Raw genomic sequence first — 20,084 nt, forward strand, 5'->3', positions numbered from 1 at the left:
AACGTCAAAGTGAATGTACCCATCAACGAATGAATGACAAATTAAAAAGTTTTATTTTTCTTATATTGGTACGAGATTTTATTGATTGTTTTCTTTCAAGATTTTCGGCCAGACGGCGACTGAAATTGCAAGTTACTGTGATATATTTATTTTCAATATTTAACTTTTCTTATCAAGCAATTAAATGATCAGGGATATCGAGTTATGTCTATAAGTAATGGAAGGTACAGAACTGGGTGGCGACCAGCAATTCTGTTTGAGATGGAACAATTTTCAAGCAAATATAACATCTCAATTCGAGGCACTGCGCGATGATGAGGACTTCGTGGATGTCACTCTGGCATGCGAGGGACACAGGTTGGAAGCACACAAAGTGGTTTTATCGGCGTGTAGTCCTTATTTCAAGGAATTATTTAAAGTAAGTCCATCTTTCACTCCCCACACTTTGATGTGTCACCATTACAATGACTCTAGTGAAAGTTGTTATGTATAAAACACTTGATCTACTTACAAATGCCATGTCTCGCGTTCCGGTTAAGTATTCGTGATTTCATTTATTTGTAGCTACTTTAGAATTCTGTTTCACAATTTCTAATTAATTCACTACCATTGAGTCTACAAAATCATTTTAATTGGAAATTTCACAAATCCTTAACATGAATTTATTTACATGCTTTAATTTCCTACAAAAACTTACATGCAAGGCTTGTATGTATTAACTTATTGTGTCCATTTAAATATTAAAAAAAAAATTGAATTCAATTTACACAATGAAATATTTAATCTGTTAAATGTTGGAAATGTTTTGGTATATTTTACAATAAGATATGTACTTATTATAAAAATATTTAAATAAAATAATTATAATTATTTTAATATGTTCATGTTATTAAAGCTAGAAAGTAATGTGTAGTCTTGCAATATTCTATGTTTAAATATATGGTTCATATACTCTGCATGATTAAATGCATAGTATACTATACCAGGTAAATCGTGTTACATTCTCTTTTTTTGTTCTGGTTTCTGGTTTTTAGTCCAGATTTAACAAATAATACTTTTAGCAATAAATTTACTAATATAAATTGGGGAGTCTGTTTATTTTATACTTACATACTATTTTTAGATTTCATAGGTATACAATTTTACAGTGTTTGTTAGTCAGATTTATGAATCTTTTAGTCTAAAGTAAAAAACAGTAGATAAAATTGGTTGTTTTTTAATGCAACCTTTACTTTACTCATGTAATCAAAATGTTAAAAACCATATAATATTTTTGAGAGAAAAATTTTCATCTGTGTTTGAAAATTTAATTTGGAACTACATAATCCCCACCCTATCAAAAGCTAAACAATAGCAATATTTGTTATTATTGTGTTTAATATGTAAGATAAAATGTACCAGTATGTGGTCAAGTAGTTCACAGTAAAATGTCACATATGGTAAGATAAAATAATACTTCAAAGATAAATATAAAAACTTCAATAAACATTACCTAACTTTGCAAATGATAACAATAATTCATATTAATCTGTTACTTCAGAGGAAGTAGCAAAGTAATTTTTGTTTATCGAAATCCATATTCCACATGGTAGTGTCAGTGACCCATTACACAATTGATAAGATCTAGGATTACTCTTATTTATTGGTGCTTTGATAAAATATATTATACATAATAATTTGTTTACATTTAATAAATAATTGTAAACTATTTTATGTTCATAGGCGTTGCTGTCTGTTTTTTTTACATAGAATGCTTTGATTATATAATTAATTATTTGCTTATTTTTGTTGTTAAAGAATTGGGTTAAGTTTTTGTCTAGTTGTCCATATGTGCTTTTAGAACTGTTTTTTCTTCAATTTCTTAGGAGACTGAGGCAAATGTTTATTACAGAATAATCCATGTCCTCATCCGATAATATTCATGCGGGATTGTGAGGTCTCTCATATACGGGCACTGCTCCAGTTTATGTACGTAGGACAAGTGAACATCGCGCAGGCACAACTCAGCGCTTTTCTTCGGACTGCCGATGCTTTACAAATTCGCGGCCTCACTGACTGCTCACAACACAACGATAAAGTATGTCATTATAATATGTTGGATGCGATTATCACCTTGTAATATCTAAACGTGCGTTTTATTTGCAGAAAACCAATCGAAAGTCTCCCCCGTCTCAATTACGCAATTTGCTCAGCGCTAAGCCCTCACATTCTACCTCCTCCTCCAAAGCCGCAAACCAAAATGTGGAATCGACCTCTGCCGATGACCAAGAGAAGAGCGCTAATCGCCGTTCCGCGAGGAATTCTCCTGAAGTGCCCAGAAATAATCTCAGCGAAGAAGCTTCCTTTCAAAGTTCTAGTCAAACGAGGCCTAATAATGATGACTATAGCCAAACCTGTAACTACCCCACATTGCGGGTGAAAACTGATCTCGAAGTGACAGACGTGAATAACGAAGAGAATGATATTCTTATGGATCCCGGTGATGCGGAGAGAGATAGCAAATCCCAAGATTTCAGCGCCACAGATTTGTTGGAACCAAAAATGGAAGTCCTGGAACAGGAAGCTAGTGATGAAGAGCGATCGGGGTTTCAGCCGTTATACTTTAATGAAAATAATACTCTCGCAAATCCTTTTGCCACACTTCAAGGTATGGGGAATGCAAAATTATTTTTCAATACCCTAACAGCCATCACACTTCTAAAGATGATTTTTTATGCTGGTGTCTCATTACAGGTAGTATGGATCTCATGACGGGAATGAACGCGGAGCTGACTGAGAACGCAGAAGGTAAATACTTTTTTTTTTTTAATTTTCACGCCATTTTCACATGCACCAGTCGAACCGGCAGCCGCGCCCCCGGCGAACCTTTTTCACATTCGGCCTAGAAGAGAGCGCGCGGTTTTAACTCTCGTATACGGATTGAATTAATAGGATGTTTATGAACGGTTAAAAATGTTTATGGAACCTTGGTGTTCCATTTTGTCGTTCATAAGCAGCCGCATTCGTGGTGCGCGGGTGTCGGGATATCGACGGCCGCCGCCCGCTTGTGTCGCCCGCCAAAACCAGCCACCGCGCCAAAACTAGCCACCGCGCCAAAACTAGCCACCGCGCCACTGTTCAACAAGTATCGAATGAACTAAGTAAATACATAATTTAAAATGCGTTTTCGTTAATGATACTGAGTTGAATTTTACTGCGTCTGCGCCCTCCCGCCACTGTATTAGGCTCCGAGCGCCACATTTAAATAAATAAAAAAATTACACTGAATTCGGTTGTAGTTTCATTAAATCGTAATAAGTAGAGCATGAACATTTAAAGAACTTGTCAACAATAAAACAGTTGTCTTATCAAATACACGCGATTTACATCCATTAATTAGTCTAACGGTGAACTTTGAAATTTAAGTTATATTTAAAGCAATTGTTACCGAAGTCAATGGAATGTGCTTAAAATATATAATATAGTAAGACGATCCGTTGTGTAGGTTTTGCAAGATTTTTATTAACATTTTCTACTACTATTTCTTAACCTTAATAAGTAATATTTACTAATTATTAAAATAATCAAATTCATGTTTGTCATTTTATATAATTTTTATATCTATAATATCTATTATAGAAGTGTTTAACATAAAAACATATAAAGAACAATAATACTCTGAATAAAACATACAAATCGGGAGTTATCTGTTAGGCGATGCATCAGTGTCGAGGGGAAACAAGTCTTGAGGAAATCCTGTTGGATAGAGCGGGGGGAAACAAAGTTCGCGTTGGCGCGGTTATGGCGGGTAGGCGAGCGGACGGGCGGGGCGGGGCGTAGCGCAGTCGAACGTGGTGTTGTTGGCAGCGGGCGGCGCGAGCGGTGCGGGCGGCGTGCAGTGCGCGCGCTGCGGCCGCCGCTACTCCAACGCTTCCAACCTGCGCCAACACGTGCGGCTCATTCACGAGGCCCAGCCGGTGGTCTGCGCGCAGTGCGGCCGCTGCTTCAAGACGCCGCTCTACCTGCGCCGGCACACGCTTGCCCAACATCCGCCAAGGATCAAACCGCCGCCGCTGCCCCCCCTTCGCCCCGCGCACCGCTGACTTGACACCTAGGGCTTCCCGTGACACGCGCAACGTGACAGACGCTTATAGATTTGTATTACCCGCGGTGATTGTACCTATACGAAGTAAAGACCATACAAGAATGTTTCAATTCGAGTGTTCGGGTTTAGTAATTATAAACATGATAGTGGATATTTTTAGATTATCAATAACTACGCTGGGTCTAATAGACTCTCTCACTTTAAGCTATTGGGAGTTATAAAGACACATACCAGTCTATTGTTTTGGCTATCTTAAATTAATGATCATTGCTTATTTAAACCTAACTATAATTTTCTGGCCGTTCAGTTCCAACATTGTTATCAAATTAACTTTTTTGATATCAATACCTATCTTATAACTCCTAAACATCCTTGTATGGTGTTTCGTGGGTCTATTTTTAGATTTTACCTTTCATCACATGACGGAAAGCCCTAGTAACCGCGCGCTCTCTCACTAACTAGACAACGCCGCAATAAAATAGCTTAATATTCTTAAATTTAATCTCACTCGTTTTTGAATGATCAATACTCGAATTTCGAATAGATACTTTATTGCGGGGATGTCGGTACTCTTCTTTGGTTAATATTGTAGGGATGTGGCTTAAAGGAATAATGAAGACTGTGTAGGTACTAGTCTGTGATCGGAATGTCGCCGGGGGCCTATACGCCGTCACACCTCTTCGCTTATTGCGTGCCTTTCAATAGTATACCGAGTTCATCGCTTTAACGACGCTCCTCTTGTTGTAGTAATAAGCCTCCTAGATTATACAATAACCTAAAAAAAACACGCGGGCAACCCGCCTTAGTATATACTCTTAAGTTAGTGCTGATTCATGTTGTCTGTTATTCTATACGTAATATATGAGTCAAGGGGCCTCGTTAAAGGGAATTGAATACCTTCCTTTCTGACAATAGACTGATCGTTGTTAAGACATTTGTTGCAACCGGTGCTGATTTTTAATGTAGATTATTTACAGGTTAATGTATATAGATACCTATACACGTTACACACTTGCTCGGCCTCGTCCAACGCATTGCAATCGGTATTTTCACGTGTTTTTTTTTCTACAGTTCACGCGTTGGACTGGGTCGAACTTATCGGTTTTATGTGTCGGATATACAATAATAAACCCGTTATTGACAACAATAGTAAAGTAATATTTTTATACACAATAGTTTTATCTTTACACAGATGTTATATTGTTGAGTGATCGGACGGCTCCCGGTTATAGTTTGTACAAATCTCACATGTTACATTTTATAATACATAATTAACTCGAGATTACAGTGAGATAAGTAGCTATCGGTGTGTATTGTAAAGCCTAATTTACTAATGAATTATTAAAGGATACTGATACAGATTTAAAAAAGGATTGAGTAATTATGGCTGATGTTTTTAGTTTGGAATGATCTGACACACGATAGATACTTTAAAACATTTTATCGTCTGTGGCGTAGTCTATAAGTTGCCATATAAAACCACTGTCGGCACGCTGCGCTTGACATTAGTATAAGATTAACATATTCGCTTTATTTTTTATCTGTTATTTTTGAAAAATGATTGCCATTAAAAAAGCATCTAGTCATTTTAAAACATCTTAAAAGGGAACGATGTCGATATGATTAGGGTTGTGAATTACAATATTAGTTTGTAAAAATGTATTATTTGTGTATTGCCACGAGATCTCACTAAGTTCCCATGATCTCTGAAATTTATTTTGCATTTAAAGTTATTTAAGTAAGCAGCCAAGTGAAAATTATGTATCGCGCTTTTTAAAGCCATCTTTAGGCTAAGTAAGGTCTAAGTTTAAATCATTTCGTAAAATTGAAACGGGAATTATATGCTAAAGAATATTTCCTATTAAATTATCACTACAATTACAATGTATATGGATGTAAATTTAAACAAAATTATTCTCATAAAGTAATTAATTAATGCTTAAATCGATGACATGCTTCTTTGGTATGGATATCGGATATTTCGTATAAAATTGTATGGCACGCTTATTTTTTTTATCTAAGTAAAATATGTTCTATTCTGATGTACAAAAATGTTGAGAGATACATAACATAGCCTATGACAGTTTCTCATATAAAATACAACTTGTAAATGCTACGAGTCGTTGATACTCCATTGAAAAAGTAACCTTTTTTTTGGCTTTAATTTGTGCCAACAAAAGTAACCTTGTTACTATGGTAACAAACACGGTACAACATGTCAAAATGCATCAATCAGAAGTCATATTTTGTCTACTTAAGCAAGTTAATTTCTGATAAATATAAAGTATCTGGTTTACATTTTTCTGTTTCAAATACTTAGGCTTAATTCGTGTACATCAGAATTTTACACAGTTTTTGATAGGTTTAACTCATAACGACTGTTGCTTCTAAACATTTTGTTAATCGAATTATATTAAGTTTACTTATAAACCTTTATTTTGATATTGCCTTATAGCAATAATGTGATTAAATATATACAATTTAAGTTTTTCGAATCAATATTGAATTATAATGATTTAATAATCTGTCAATTTTAAAGTTATTTTATGATAATCTGTGCAATCGTTTCAGCAAAGACTATGTATAGTATAAATCATTGTAATTTTTTTACAAAATACAAATAAAATAATGCTGATAAAATCGTTTTATTATAATAAATAAATTTATTTTTTGAACTTCTGAAAAGGTAAATGGTGAGTAGATAAGGATAAGACATTTCATATAAGCTTATCCGTAGGCGTGCACGTGAAATTGTGTACGTGATTCACGTGCACGCACTCGTGTGGTTTATATATGTATTTAAAACTATTTAATGCTTACATTATGTTGAATTACATTTTTATTTACATTGTGCACGTCATTAAATTCTATCGTTGTCGGCCTTGCTATAAACGAGGATTAAAGTTAGAACCGCGTTGCCATGGTTACCAAGATATTTCTATGTAACAGAATGGTTACATCTTCGAATGTCAATACAGTCTTGTCTGATGACCGTTCTACATCTAGGCGTGCCTCTAGTCGCGCACAACCACTGTGTTACTAGATGTCATATGCATGACAATTCCTAAAAGAGTGGCAACGCACACGAGCGTTCTTATGATAATACGGAACATCTGATGGACCTCTTTCTAGTATGCCCGTTTAAAAAAAACCTAACTTTTATCCACGCTGTATAATAAGGCCATATGAGTTTAATGTTCCTTATATAGAGGGTTATGAACAGTTCCAGGTCGATGGGATGCGCGTAGGAACCGACCAGTACCAGATGCAGTGTGGTTGGAACAGCATAGACGAGCTTTGCCCTTCGTCCTAAAGAGAGAGAATGAGCGAGCACCGACACCTAGACTCGTAAGTATTTCTTGACTATTTAAATTATAAAACATACAATACATACATGCATTGCTTGGGATTTATAACATGTTACTGCATCAAAAAAATGTTTATTTTGCATATAAGATACAGGTATCTTTTCCACGTCATTAAATTTGAATTCGTCCCTACTCATCGGCAAAGAAGACAGAGGGTGTAGGCCGAAAGAAAAAGCCGGTGTAAAAAACTCTCGGTATATCAACGGAACCTACACCATCCAATTAAATTAGTTATGACCTTCTTCTAACGTAATTCATCTTTTCTATGGAAATAATATTTCTGCTTAAGACAAGCCAAATTTAAAGTCGTTAGTGATGTATTTTTAAAACCTAGTTTAATAGGATGGACAAGAAAAGAGCTAACCAAAAATTAAAAGGCCGGCAAGGCACTGGCGAGTCCATGGGAATCTCACTTGGCATCAGGTCAGTTTGCATCCTGTTACTGTTATTTTGAGTTATAAGCCAATTCAGGTTTTTAATGCATTAAATAGAATACATTTGATCATGATTTGCTATTTTAAAAGAGTACCGAGAGTTTTTTACGCCCGGCAATTCTCTCGGCTATGTCTACGAATTCATATTTAATGACGTGGCATAAGTGATACTTATGTCTTATATTCATATTTTATATGTTTAAATATGTTTTATTATTATAATTAATTGCTTAATGTGAATTTCCTGTAGATTCAGAAACTGCTTAACATCGTAGATTGCATTGTTCTAAATAATGATTGACAACATAATATGCATAATGTGTATAAAAGCACGTATTGTCTCGTCGACTATAACAAATTTCAATATGTATTGCTTATTCAGTAGATTGGGCGACCTTTGCCACGGGATACGTTTTCATATACACAGATATATAAATAAACAGTTTAAATAAATCGTTTGCGTTTACTAAGCACTCTAAATCTGTAGTTAGGTAATATTTTTTTAGAATTTGCGTAAATCAAAGATATAGTTATCTTAGTCGATAAGGATCTTAGCGATGTTTGATACTTTTAAACAACTAGAGATTTAGTTTAGAGTTCAAAAACTAAGGTTATTTATTCTTTATTTATTTAACAATAGCTATAATGTATATATTTTGTATTTTGATAGGCTTTAAATAATAATAAATAAATACCTATTTTATTTTTATTTATTTTGGAGTACTACAAACATATCTATATGGAGAGAAGTAAAGTAAATATCCACACGTACAAACGCACACGTCACGCACGCACGCACACATAAACACACACATAGACAGCTATTTCAAAAAGTATTATATTTTAGTAGGCCGTTCATGGTAATTCTTCGTTAATACATGCATTTGGATTCGTAATTTTTATAATGGCTACCTAAAATAAATTAAATAAATGTATAACTAAAAGTCAGATCTTCATGTTTTATTCAGTATCTAAAAACTGTTTTGCGTTAAACGGAGTACGTCATTGTCGTATTGGGTTAAAGTATTTCTGCATGCAAATTTATAAGCAATAATAACATGTGGTGAACAGTGTTGGCTTAGTGGTAGTCGGCGGGCGACTCTCATCCCTGATATCGTAGGTTCGATACCCGACTGTGCACCAATGAATTTTCTATGTGCGTATTTAAAATTCGCGCGAACGGTGAAGGAAAACATACCTAAAACAGATGTATCGCCACACACATCGATACATTTTAATAAAATGTGGTTGGGTCGTTGTTAATTTATACGCAGTCGTATTCAAGCTAGTTCATCGTGTTTATCTGCCGCTAAAATGCTACGAATTAGCGTAAAGTTCTCTTTCTAACTAGGACAACTTGATCTTTGAACTTTTAATGTTGTTAATATTTATTTATTCTTTAGATTCTTGTCTACCGGCTTATTATCATGTGTATTGCAAAAGCACGGATTTTATATGGTGCATTGCATAGGTATACACTGGCTAATTAAATTTTATCTTACGTTCAGCCTGTTTAGACAGTAATTATCAGATGTTCTAACATTATTAAAAAAGCACCAGTGTAATGAGCTATTATTCTAATTTGTTATGTAAAAACGAGGCTGTATATCCTTACCTCGGTTGTGCAAATTGAGAGAAATATAAAGGAATATTGATGTTTTAATAAAAAAATCACGTGTTGCTAAAAAGCTGGTTTAACCAAATGCTTGTCGAATTTTCAATCTGTAATGACAGATCGGCTTGATTCTCTGATCTACAAAGTGTACTAGTGAGGGTGTTCTGAAAGTTGTTTGGGTTGATTCCTCCTGCTTCGTTTTATCACCTCACGAGCCGTATCAACTCAAATTTCATCTGCATCACCTCGATGGCTGGAAATCTTTCACGGTCCGATTCAAAGACATTTTTACGAACTAGCGAACTGTGGAATTGATTCCCGGTGGAGTTTTACCTGAGAGATACGACCACTAATTGTTTAAAAAGAGCATGCTCCTCCCTCAAAGGCCGGCAAAACCAACCCACTAAAATGTGGTGTCCACGGGCTGTGAATGTGATGATTTGTGGTATAAAAAAACTAAATTTTTTTAGAATGTATATTGAGATTAAATTAAGTTTACTTTTAAGTTTAATATTGTCTTTTATGAGAGATAGATATGTATTTTAGTAATGACATCGCCCGTTGTCTTCTTTTATTTTCGCCTTATTTGTGATGTAAATAAGTGTATTATTGACGTCTGACGTTCAATCGTTCACAGATAAAACTCGGCGAGGGTGTGGAGATTCGGGAAGACCTATTACGTGGGGTCAAATGGGGGGACTATCGGAAAGTGACGAGAGGTTTAGCAGCCGCGTTGTTCTCACCAATTGAATTGGCCACGTGTTCTGTGACCGGGCAGAGGTGGTCACGCGCAGGTCAAGAGTCGCGACCGACGAAGCCACCGTTGGACAGACGCAGAGTTCACGCGCTGATTACATATGTGAGCAGGCATTTCCCTGATGTTGAAGTCAGTCGGATCAAGCAAGTTCTGGCCTATAAGTGCAAGGAGAATTGTGCAGCCCTAAGAATGAGAACAGCCAGGTAAGAGTGGCTTAATAGTATTATTATTATATAAATAGTAAAATTTTGATATTTGTAACAACATGGTTGTTTGAAAAAGATTATGGTAAATTTTTTGAATCACGAAAAAGATTATGGTAAAAATTTTTCATAACATACTATCTATCGATCGACTGTCACGGGCTGACAATCCACAATCTCCGATTGGTTTCTATCTGACATAGTGGATTAATTATTGGGTTCGGGCGTAAATAATGAACTAATTTGATTCCACGAATGTTCTTAAGCGTGACCATTAGACGATTATTAATGGGTTCCGACATTACGACATAAACCTAATTCTTGCGACATTACGACTGTGGTTTCTGATAATTTGTAATACATATGATGTATTAGGTATGCATGGTTGTGTCACGTGATCAATTATTGATTGCTAATGTGATACCCATAAGTCACCGATAAAATTTGATTACAACACAAAGGAATTAATGCAAATGAATTCCCCTTGGTTTTATTGTTGATTAATTAAATAAATGTTTGGGGCCATCGGGGCAGATGGGCTTTGCTTGGCATGTTGATAGTGTGTTCGTTTTTTCTCTGTCCCCCATTTAAAACGATTCTATGATATATCAAACATAGTTGTTGTAGAAAGACAGTACGCTGACATTGTTGCACCAAAAGAATTACAGTCAAAACCGTTTATTACGACATCGTTTAAAACAACAAACCGGTTATGTTTTGTCTATATATTATTTAGATACTTAAATTGTTATAGATTGCTAGAGAATTTCGGGCTGATGTATTTAATTTATTTTACATATTTAATTTACAATATACTTGTAAACATTATACATATATAAATAGAAGCTAGTCTATAGTAATATGTTAAGTCCTTACATATGAAATTGACGTTTTGTATGGGAGAAACAAAAAGTCGTTTTTTTTTAAATAAATTATATTCTATCAAAGTATGTACCATTGCTGTCGAAAACGGGAAAATGAAATGAATCATGGTTTTCAAAAAAACAAAAGTACGATAGCTGTAAATTGAATTTGGGTTTCCTAACTAAAGATATATTTGAGATCACAGTACTGACTCTACTGGTTGTACCACATAATGTCTATTTAATATGTAAAGATATATTTTTTATTGATAACTGATTGATGAAAAAATGTCTAGATATTTGCATATCTAACAGCGATATTGGTATTATCATACAGACGGATTGACTGTATTTTAATCAGAAATTCCTTTTTTCGTATCACAAAATGAATATATTAATTATATATATGCATTAAAAATGCCAAATTATCAAGTAGGTTGCAAAAGGGTTTTCGTAAGTACTATACGTCGTAAAACGCCACTGATAACCGTTGCGAGGCCAATTATGTTTTTATCTAGCAAAGTAAACGAAATACAAGTACAAACATATATTCAATAAGATATAATTTTAACTCACACATTGATTACGTAATTACATATTTCGAGATTTTTATTGATAGTACCTACAGCGTTTATCTCTTTTGGTTATGAATTATGGTCAAAATAGTGAGATTCTGAATTGAATACAACCATTTTACTTCCTTATTCTGTGTCAAGCCACAAATCAGTAACGCATTTTAAAGAGAGACGACGTATAATTTTTATGGTATCTGAGTGAGAGAGATAATAATAACAGCTCAGGATGGAGAAGAGCGTGATTTCGCCTGGTGCTTGGATCAGCTAAATTAAAAGATCCTATACTATATTGCGTAATGTTGGTCTAGTGTCTTGAGCGTGCGACTTTCATCACTGAGGTAGTAGGTTCGATACCCCGCTGTGCACCAATGGACTTTCTAAATGCGCATTTAAGAATTGCTCGAGCGGTGAAGGAAAATATCGTGAGGAAACCGGCTTGCTTTTCAAAAAAGTCGACGACCTGTGTCAAGAACAGGATGCTGATCACTTAATAGATCTAAAAAGGCTTTAGCGAAACTGATAAATTATATTTTTTATGCTGTATTTACTGGTACATGGCAACATGCAATAGCATTATAAATTATAAACTGCAAATATTATATATATATATCTGTTCATGATATTTATGTGTCTGCATTTAATTTTTTCCGCTTACGTGATACAAATACCAAAGCCGCCGTACGGGCGCACTCGAGGCAGTAATACAATTTGAAGCAGGTTGTCGAACTGTTTCAGCGAATCGAGCAACTATTTGCTGAGTGCAGCTGGCCGCCCGCCCTGCGACGATCCGCCCCATCACCCGCCCACACCCACGCCAAGACCGTCTTATTCCAACTAGTAAGTATATTGGAAATTTAATAAGTGCGCCCTTACGTTTGTTTGAACACATTTTATTGTTATATATCAAATTTATAAAACTAAAATCAATCATGCTTTAAAAGTAAAAAATTCGTAAGATTCTATGGTTAATAAAATCGCTAGTAACATTTCTCGGTCAATCTCCATAATACTCAACATGATTGAATCAAAACGAAATTAGGCAAAAGTTAGAAGTGATTTTGAGTTTTATTTACCAGGAATTTATATTGTATTGTTTTTAAATTTAACGTCACATAAGTACTCTGATAAAGTCAAATCTACTATTAGTAATTTTGGTTAATGTCCGCTGTGAATACATTGTATTCAGTTTTATCATCAGAGGTTTGCAGTTAATAAGGTTCTTAATTTATGGAAACTTTCAGTGAGGCTTCAAAAGGCGGCGGGGCAGGGGGCACTGGCGGTGCGGGGGGAAGTGGGCCTCCGGGAGGCGGAGGGGAGGGAAGAGGGCAGGGAGATGATGACACGCACTGATCCGCACATTGAGGAAACTATTAGCTATGTCCACACACGGGGTAAACCAATTTTGCCCCTTCTCAAAAATTTGCGGGTACCCTCTTTTCTAACATTCTACAGAACCCCGACGAAATTCTAGGCTACCTGCAAAACAGTCAAGACGATTAAAAATCCTCCATATTTACATCAAATGGCACTGACGAGTGAGAAATACTCAGAATTAACACATATCGTATAGGTTTTAACCAGTGTGGGCACACTAAGATATCTTCCACTTTGGATTTTTTTATACCCAAAACGTCAAAAATGCATTGCTACTGATACACTTTAAAATATTTCAGTGATAATTATCAAACGGCATTGTTTCGAAGACTTGCGCGTTCAGAGTACAGGCGATGCGCTAATTTATTGTTTAGGTGATATTTTTCTATTGGCTACTAAAGAGGCCTCGTTCTCGAAGCTCTAGCAATAATTTATCAGGTTCCTAAGACATTTTTCGTAGTTAGGTTTCTTGCACGAACTTTCGCGAAACACTGCCGCTTCAAAACATCTCTTCGCCTCTTTATTTTAGTCATTTTCGAACCGCGTAACTATTAAGCATTCGAGTGCTGTATGAGGGACCGTTGCAATCGCAAAGTAATGGCATAATTATAGGACTAACATAGATATATCGTAGTCATTTCATTTTATAGTTGTAATGTGAAGATGAATTTATTTTGGAACGAGTCAGGTATTGGGTTTTCGGAGTGCTGTGATCGCGACGGTTTAAATGGAGTCATATTTTTTAATATATAAGTGTTAATCGTCTTTGCATTGTACGAAGACCATTTTTCGTGTTTAATTTTTTTCCAAGTCACGGTTTTCGTTATATGCAAAGATTGTTTAGAGGTTATTTGACTATCACCACGCATATAAGGGTGGGGCTACATTTGGCGGTATTAGTCACGCCGTCACTGCCTTTTTTTTTTCTTTGGTTTTTCCAAATAATTGAATGTTAACTCTGAATGCATTTAACTGTGGATCTTGTTTGCGTCACTATTTCTGCCTCATGTATGCCCCAAGTGACGTCAATTGGTGATCGGACGGCATTGCACATCTGCACAGGGATGTATTTATCATATCAACTAAGCAATAACTATTAACTATAATTTGATAAAGAGAATGAATTTTTTTTTTAATTTTTAAAAATACTATTTTAACCAAGTTGTTATAATGAATAGTTAGTAAATAACTCAATTCTCTAAAGTCCATGATCATATATATAGTTCTTTTGAACGGTGATCAAATCCTCATAATAATTATGTAACACACATAATCAAATATCATATCATATTATTTTACAAAATTTTCTACATATCCAAGAGTCACAGAAACAGACTGCGTCCCCATTCGAGATGTGAATGGTAGAAGATGGTTAACTTCAGAGCCAAATTAGTTTCCTACAACCTATGATCTCTTATTTAGTACACTATAGCTTATAAATTGTTAGCATCTGTATATACGGTAGGGGTCAATTCGTATGTCAGTCTGTTTCTATGCCCTGCACTAGTCTCCCGATATTGGTGTATAAGTTACAGTTACCAGATTTAGGATATTCTAGACACTGGATGATGATGCCAATTCAGTCGAAATGCTCAATTTTGCCAAATTTTTACTTGCCGACAGTCTTGTCTATTGTTTTTTCGTTTCTTCGCGTTTTGTGTTCGGCCTTTCTCTAAGACGAGTGGCTCGATTTGCTCAACTGTGATGCGTGTTGGATGTTTTTCTTCGTAATCTGATTATACTCAATAGAAATCAAGTGAGCGATTGTTAATTGTAATTTAAAAAAGTATAACTTGAATGCTCGAGATGCAATATGTTAATTTTGTGCCAAATGATAAGTCGTAGCAATATAATCCTAATCTTGCGTAATTTGTTGCGTAGTTACCTATGAGGTTTCAAAGGTTTCTTTTACAAGACTATAGTAGTATATTTATACAGGGAAAGTGTTAGAATGTTGTTTGGATATAAGAATGTTTTAGCGGTATAATACTCAATACGCAGGATGTAAAAATAAACGCGTCGACGTCTAGTCGGGTTTCGACTACCGAAACATGCCCATGGGCATTGGTCGCCTCCGAATCGGCTATTATTTTTACACTCTGTACGTGCGCGAGCAATGGAACAAGAGAATTTATTTACTCATAAGATTTTTTTATTAATTATGATAATCTTTTTTTTTTACTAAAATGATATACTTTATTTCTCATTTTACAATTGTAATGGCAGCTGTTCGTATAGCAGTGAGGGATATGATCAATCACTGGTTAAGGTTTCAAAGGTAAAGGCAACGATACATCGAACTTGATTGGGCACAAACTATTGATCGCTATCGCTTCCCTTCGGTTATTGTAAATGATACGAGATTTCTAAAACATAGTTTGATAGAATGTTTGTGAGGCCCTCGTTATAAAGTCTAATTATATACATATATCGCTGAGCAATAAATCTGTGAACTGTAAATAATAACAACTCGAAGCCGTTTGCTGTGCCAAAATTATGTGCTAGTCCTAAACAAAATGTTGTTATCATTTTTCAGATTTTATTTAGTCCGAAATGTATTTGTTCCTGTGAATTACTCGAAACAAATCAACACGTCTATTGTGATATGGTTTCGCATAATGTAATCGCTCCGATACTAGTTTAGTAGATATCGATAAGGGCTAGGAAATTCTATTATAAATTATATAAATTTATCTTCCAAAAATTATTAGCAAATTAATTTTCATGTTAAGGTAGGCGATTTAATTGTTATTTGTAAATATATAATGTTGTCTAAGACAACTGGAACTAGGAGCGATTATGTGGTGTGATGGTATGTGTAACGTATGATAACATCACAGGGTTCGTTAGATAGGATTTGTATGTGATTTTTATACAAGAGGTTTGGGTGAAGGTGTTGTGAAGGTTAAGCTTCGTTGAGTGATCTATTGAGTGAAGGCTACCAGATAGTCGGGTTAGTGTTGATTTGTTAATATATTTATAGTATTTATAAAAGATGCACACAATGATTTAGCTTTGAGCTCGTGCAATATTATTCCAAATTGTTTATAAGAAAAATGTTATAATTATTTCTACTCTAAATTGTTATATAAATATTTTTGTATATGTAAAAGACAAAGGCAACTTGAATTCTATTTTTGTTGTGCATTTATTCTCAAATTTTATCGATATGGTAACCGCAAACCCATTGTGGACTGTAACGTCTGCATGCAAGAAATATAATTAAGATATTATGATAGATGGATTTTTTATATATTACCGCTGATATTGTGAGTCAATTCAAATGATTATTCTCTTTTTTTTAGAGTTATTTACAATATATCACCTATGATTGCTCAATATGATGCAATGTTAATTACAATGTAGAGGAATCAAGTACGTCGTTTTATATGGTTATTTTACTGTTTATAATTTGCGAGTTGTGGCAGCGCATGTTTATAGTTTTATGTTTATTCTAAGAGAGGCCAAATGTTGACTTGCTTATGTGAGACTGTTTTGCCAAGAATCAGAAAGTATATTACCTACATTGTTTTAAAATAAATGCTTTTATATAATGTTTGTATGTTATTTCAATCCCATTGTCCAAAATTATGTGGTAGCTTCTCCGGTAAATAAAATCTACACTGAGATTTCAAACTATTAGTTTGTATTAAGTACATAACTATATTTTATCTGCATGAAGATAAGAGATGTATATATCTAAGCACAAGTATGATTTAGGCCAATACGGTCTTCTCATTATCATATTAAGAGGCTTATTACACTACGCGATATTCATACAGTCTTACTAAGATTTAGCATAATGTAATAAGAGTTAGCAAGTTAGCCTGTCTAATTAGACTGACCGAATGGGTTGGGCGGTGCTTACTTGCTGAATATCGCGTAGTCTAATAAGACTTAGCACGCTTAAAGGCTTATTACACCACGCGATATTCAGACAGTCTTACTAAGATTCAGCCTAGTGTAATAAGAGTTAGCCAGTTAGCCTGTCTAATTAGACCGACCGAATGGGTTCGGCGGTGCTTACTGGCTTACTTGCTGAATATCGTGTAGTGTAATAAGACTTAGCACGCTAAACCATTCAGACTTCAGTCAGCGCGCGGCAGTCGCAGAGCAAAGACGTTTGTACATGTTTGTTTTCTGTGGCCGCGTGCACCATGGCGTGTTCGCAAGAAAAAAAAGTACTTTGGAATGTTTTTTATTTTTTATAGATAAAGTTAGCCAATGCTCGACACACTGATACATTGGTAAAAACAAACATGAATCTTAAATTTAGAAAGAAGGTTCGGACAATTAATCTTATTATAGAATATCTTAGCTGCAAACGATGTGTCAATAAATTTAAATAAATTTTCTGCGATTCTCTAATGACAACATACTAAAGTGTGCCAGCCTGGTTCTGTTCTTGATTTGTACCGTGACATGCCATTTTTATTGCCATATTGAATGTATGGAGTATCTATTAAATTACATATAATAATATAAATTACTAATATAACATTTTAATAGTCATTCAAACTCGGCAACTCCTACTCTAAGGTAGTTTCTTAAGTCACATGGCGACATCCGTCACCGACTACGTACGCTTTGCAAATGAGTTAGCATGCGGTATTCAGTCCAGTGTAATAGCGAGCTTGCCTAGTTAGATTTTAAGACAGTCTTACTAAGACTGTCTGAATATCGCGTAGCGTAATAGCCCTTTATGTTAATTACACCAAAAAGTATCTCACTTTTCCGTGATAAGATCAGTGATCTGTGATTGCGACAATGGACATGATTTCTAATATTTTATTGGAGTCTTTACAATTTGCTCTTGTCGTTTGTCAGTTATCAAAACTGTAATGTAAACAATATATTTTCTAAATTATAAACTTTTTAAATATACTATAAAATTCATCAATCTAATCTTATTGAGTTAGTAGCCTCGAAAATCAATTATTATTTTAATACTGTTAAATCTATACTCCCTAATTTCTATTGCTTTATTAGATGGCGTTTCCTCAGCCTAATGCACAAAGAGGTTAGTTTTTATAATAGTAACAAATCAAAACTTGGGTTATCTAGATTAAAACATCTAATTTATTTTGTTAGAGTTAACGAACAGGAAGATTTTAGAAGAATTACAACTAAAAAAGCAAATGCTCCTCAAACAAGGAGCCGTTGCCCCACTCACTGCAACCACTATTTCACTGACCCAGTCAAATCCTGTCAGCCAGCTGCCTATGTGCTCTATACCACCACTTTCTGCGACTGCTGTAAGTTCATTAATAAGCAAATTTTAATAAAATCTTGGCCTTTAAATAATAAAAATATTTATTTTAGGGATACCCACAGTTACCAGAAGCAAATATAGTAAACACAAGCCACAGGGCAGCACTCCAACACGCTAACGCGACGTCTTGTGGTTACTTTGTTTCTCAAGACTCTTCTTTTGGAAATCAAATATTACCTGTTCTACCCCGTTTTGATAAATAATGAGTGCTACCATGAAATTAAAAGTTTTAGAGGGTCATTTGGGGGCAATATCTGGCTTTACTCAGCCCAGAGTTGAATATGAACAGTATGAAACTCCTGCTCATATTGCTGCAGTGGCCCTTTACACTATGCAGGTAATTAATTTCAAAAAAAATCTGAATTTATTTCTGCTTGCTCATATTTTAAAAATTGTATTTACACAATTTATTATATATAAATAGAAACTTCACAACTTTTCAGACACAGTTTGAGGCATTAGAAAGTAAGTTAGTTTTAGATGCAGGTTGTGGCCCAGGTATGTTATCATGTGGGGCATCCTTATTGGGTGCAGGGACAGTTACAGCCGTTGATATTGATGGAGAATCCCTTGATATTTTAAAAGAAAACATAGAGTTTACAGAAGTTGAAAATATAGATATTATTCAATGTAATTTCCTTTGCCCTGAAATGTACAGGTAAGTTTTGTAAGCTTTTCATTCTAGTATTTGGATTTTTTTGCACAGTTAATTTAATTGAATCTAATTATTAAAACTAATTTATATGAAATATATCCTATTTTTAATTTTGAAATACTTTTAGATGTGAAAATTATTTTGACACAGTTGTTATGAATCCTCCCTTTGGCACTAAGAACAATGCAGGAATAGATATGAAGTTTCTTAAAATGGGCTTAGATTTAAGCTGTGATAGTGTTTATTCTTTACATAAGTCCACTACAAGGTATGTTAATAAACTTGCCATGGTTATAGCTATGAATAATATCATTGATCAGGTTCTGTAGTTTCATTTGGAAAAAAGTAAAGCTATTATTTATTATTTGATTTGTTTTGCATAAATAGGTAAATCATCCTATGGTGTACAGTTAAATAATGATTTAAATGGAATATCTTTAATAAACAGATATAATAATAGGAAGTCTGACCTGAACATAAGTTATTTAATTCTAGGTGTCACATACAGAAAAGGATCAAAGAATGGGGTGCAAAGGGGAGTGTAATAGCAGAACTCCGTTATAACTTAAAATCTTCATACAAGTTCCACAAACAACAAAGTAAAGATATTGCAGTAGATCTATGGCGGCTGCACCATTCTTAGTGTTCACATGTTTTCCTTATATTAATGAACTAAAGACAAAATGGACTGCGTGCTTAATCTGTAAGATATTGTCTCTTAAAGAGCCAATTTATACTCTTTCTTTCTGCATTATCATATTATTTTATATGACTTGATTTTTGTACTATAAGTTCTTTGTTATCCTTTAAATAAGTTTGTGGGTTATTAAAATTAAACAGTTTTATACAATTTTGTTACAAATTTAATATAGGATAATTATATC

The 20,084-nt window shown here is 34.5% G+C and overlaps 3 protein-coding genes across 4 annotated transcripts; all 3 read left to right on the forward strand.

The window, feature by feature from the left end:
• Positions 1-28: 28 nt before the first annotated feature.
• On the forward strand, positions 29-16,827 carry LOC110996905 (protein tramtrack, alpha isoform). 2 transcript variants are annotated; one of them, XM_022264805.2, is made up of 8 exons: positions 29-418; positions 1,892-2,077; positions 2,146-2,647; positions 2,734-2,787; positions 7,308-7,432; positions 10,139-10,461; positions 12,617-12,736; positions 13,141-16,827. In XM_022264805.2, exons 1-8 carry the CDS (start codon positions 218-220, stop codon positions 13,247-13,249), a joined length of 1,620 nt encoding a protein of 539 aa, XP_022120497.1. In that variant the 5' UTR covers positions 29-217; the 3' UTR covers positions 13,250-16,827. The 2 variants fall into 2 exon arrangements, with proteins under 2 accessions (XP_022120497.1, XP_022120498.1); XM_022264806.2 differs by having other exon boundaries at positions 12,635-12,736.
• A 1,110-nt stretch (positions 16,828-17,937) lies between these two features.
• LOC110996916 (SOSS complex subunit C homolog B) lies at positions 17,938-18,748 on the forward strand. The gene is made up of 3 exons (XM_022264819.2): positions 17,938-18,293; positions 18,365-18,528; positions 18,596-18,748. The coding sequence occupies exons 1-3, from the start codon at positions 18,263-18,265 to the stop codon at positions 18,746-18,748; spliced, it is 348 nt and encodes a 115-aa protein (XP_022120511.1). The 5' UTR covers positions 17,938-18,262.
• On the forward strand, positions 18,748-20,032 carry LOC110996915 (rRNA N6-adenosine-methyltransferase Mettl5). Its single transcript, XM_022264817.2, has 4 exons — positions 18,748-18,882; positions 18,989-19,203; positions 19,328-19,468; positions 19,696-20,032. The coding sequence occupies exons 1-4, from the start codon at positions 18,748-18,750 to the stop codon at positions 19,841-19,843; spliced, it is 639 nt and encodes a 212-aa protein (XP_022120509.2). The 3' UTR covers positions 19,844-20,032.
• Positions 20,033-20,084: the final 52 nt, after the last annotated feature.

Source organism: Pieris rapae, chromosome 11 (assembly GCF_905147795.1).
Source record: "Pieris rapae chromosome 11, ilPieRapa1.1, whole genome shotgun sequence".
Lineage (NCBI taxonomy): Eukaryota > Metazoa > Arthropoda > Insecta > Lepidoptera > Pieridae > Pieris > Pieris rapae.

What these genes read in the sequence shown, in the direction of transcription:
- LOC110996905 (XM_022264805.2), top strand. Translation starts at nt 218, where the DNA reads ATGGAAGGTACAGAACTGGGTGGCGACCAGCAATTCTGTTTGAGATGG. An exon ending in TCCTTTTGCCACACTTCAAG is followed by an intron (nt 2,648 to 2,733) that starts GTATGGGGAATG and finishes GTCTCATTACAG; the next exon opens with GTAGTATGGATCTCATGACG. An exon ending in GCTGACTGAGAACGCAGAAG is followed by an intron (nt 2,788 to 7,307) that starts GTAAATACTTTT and finishes GGTTATGAACAG; the next exon opens with TTCCAGGTCGATGGGATGCG.
- LOC110996916 (XM_022264819.2), top strand. Translation starts at nt 18,263, where the DNA reads ATGGCGTTTCCTCAGCCTAATGCACAAAGAG. An exon ending in TCAGCCTAATGCACAAAGAG is followed by an intron (nt 18,294 to 18,364) that starts GTTAGTTTTTAT and finishes TTATTTTGTTAG; the next exon opens with AGTTAACGAACAGGAAGATT. An exon ending in CACCACTTTCTGCGACTGCT is followed by an intron (nt 18,529 to 18,595) that starts GTAAGTTCATTA and finishes TATTTATTTTAG; the next exon opens with GGATACCCACAGTTACCAGA.
- LOC110996915 (XM_022264817.2), top strand. Translation starts at nt 18,748, where the DNA reads ATGAGTGCTACCATGAAATTAAAAGTTTTAGAGGGTCATTTGGGGGCA. An exon ending in CTTTGCCCTGAAATGTACAG is followed by an intron (nt 19,204 to 19,327) that starts GTAAGTTTTGTA and finishes AAATACTTTTAG; the next exon opens with ATGTGAAAATTATTTTGACA. An exon ending in TTACATAAGTCCACTACAAG is followed by an intron (nt 19,469 to 19,695) that starts GTATGTTAATAA and finishes ATTTAATTCTAG; the next exon opens with GTGTCACATACAGAAAAGGA.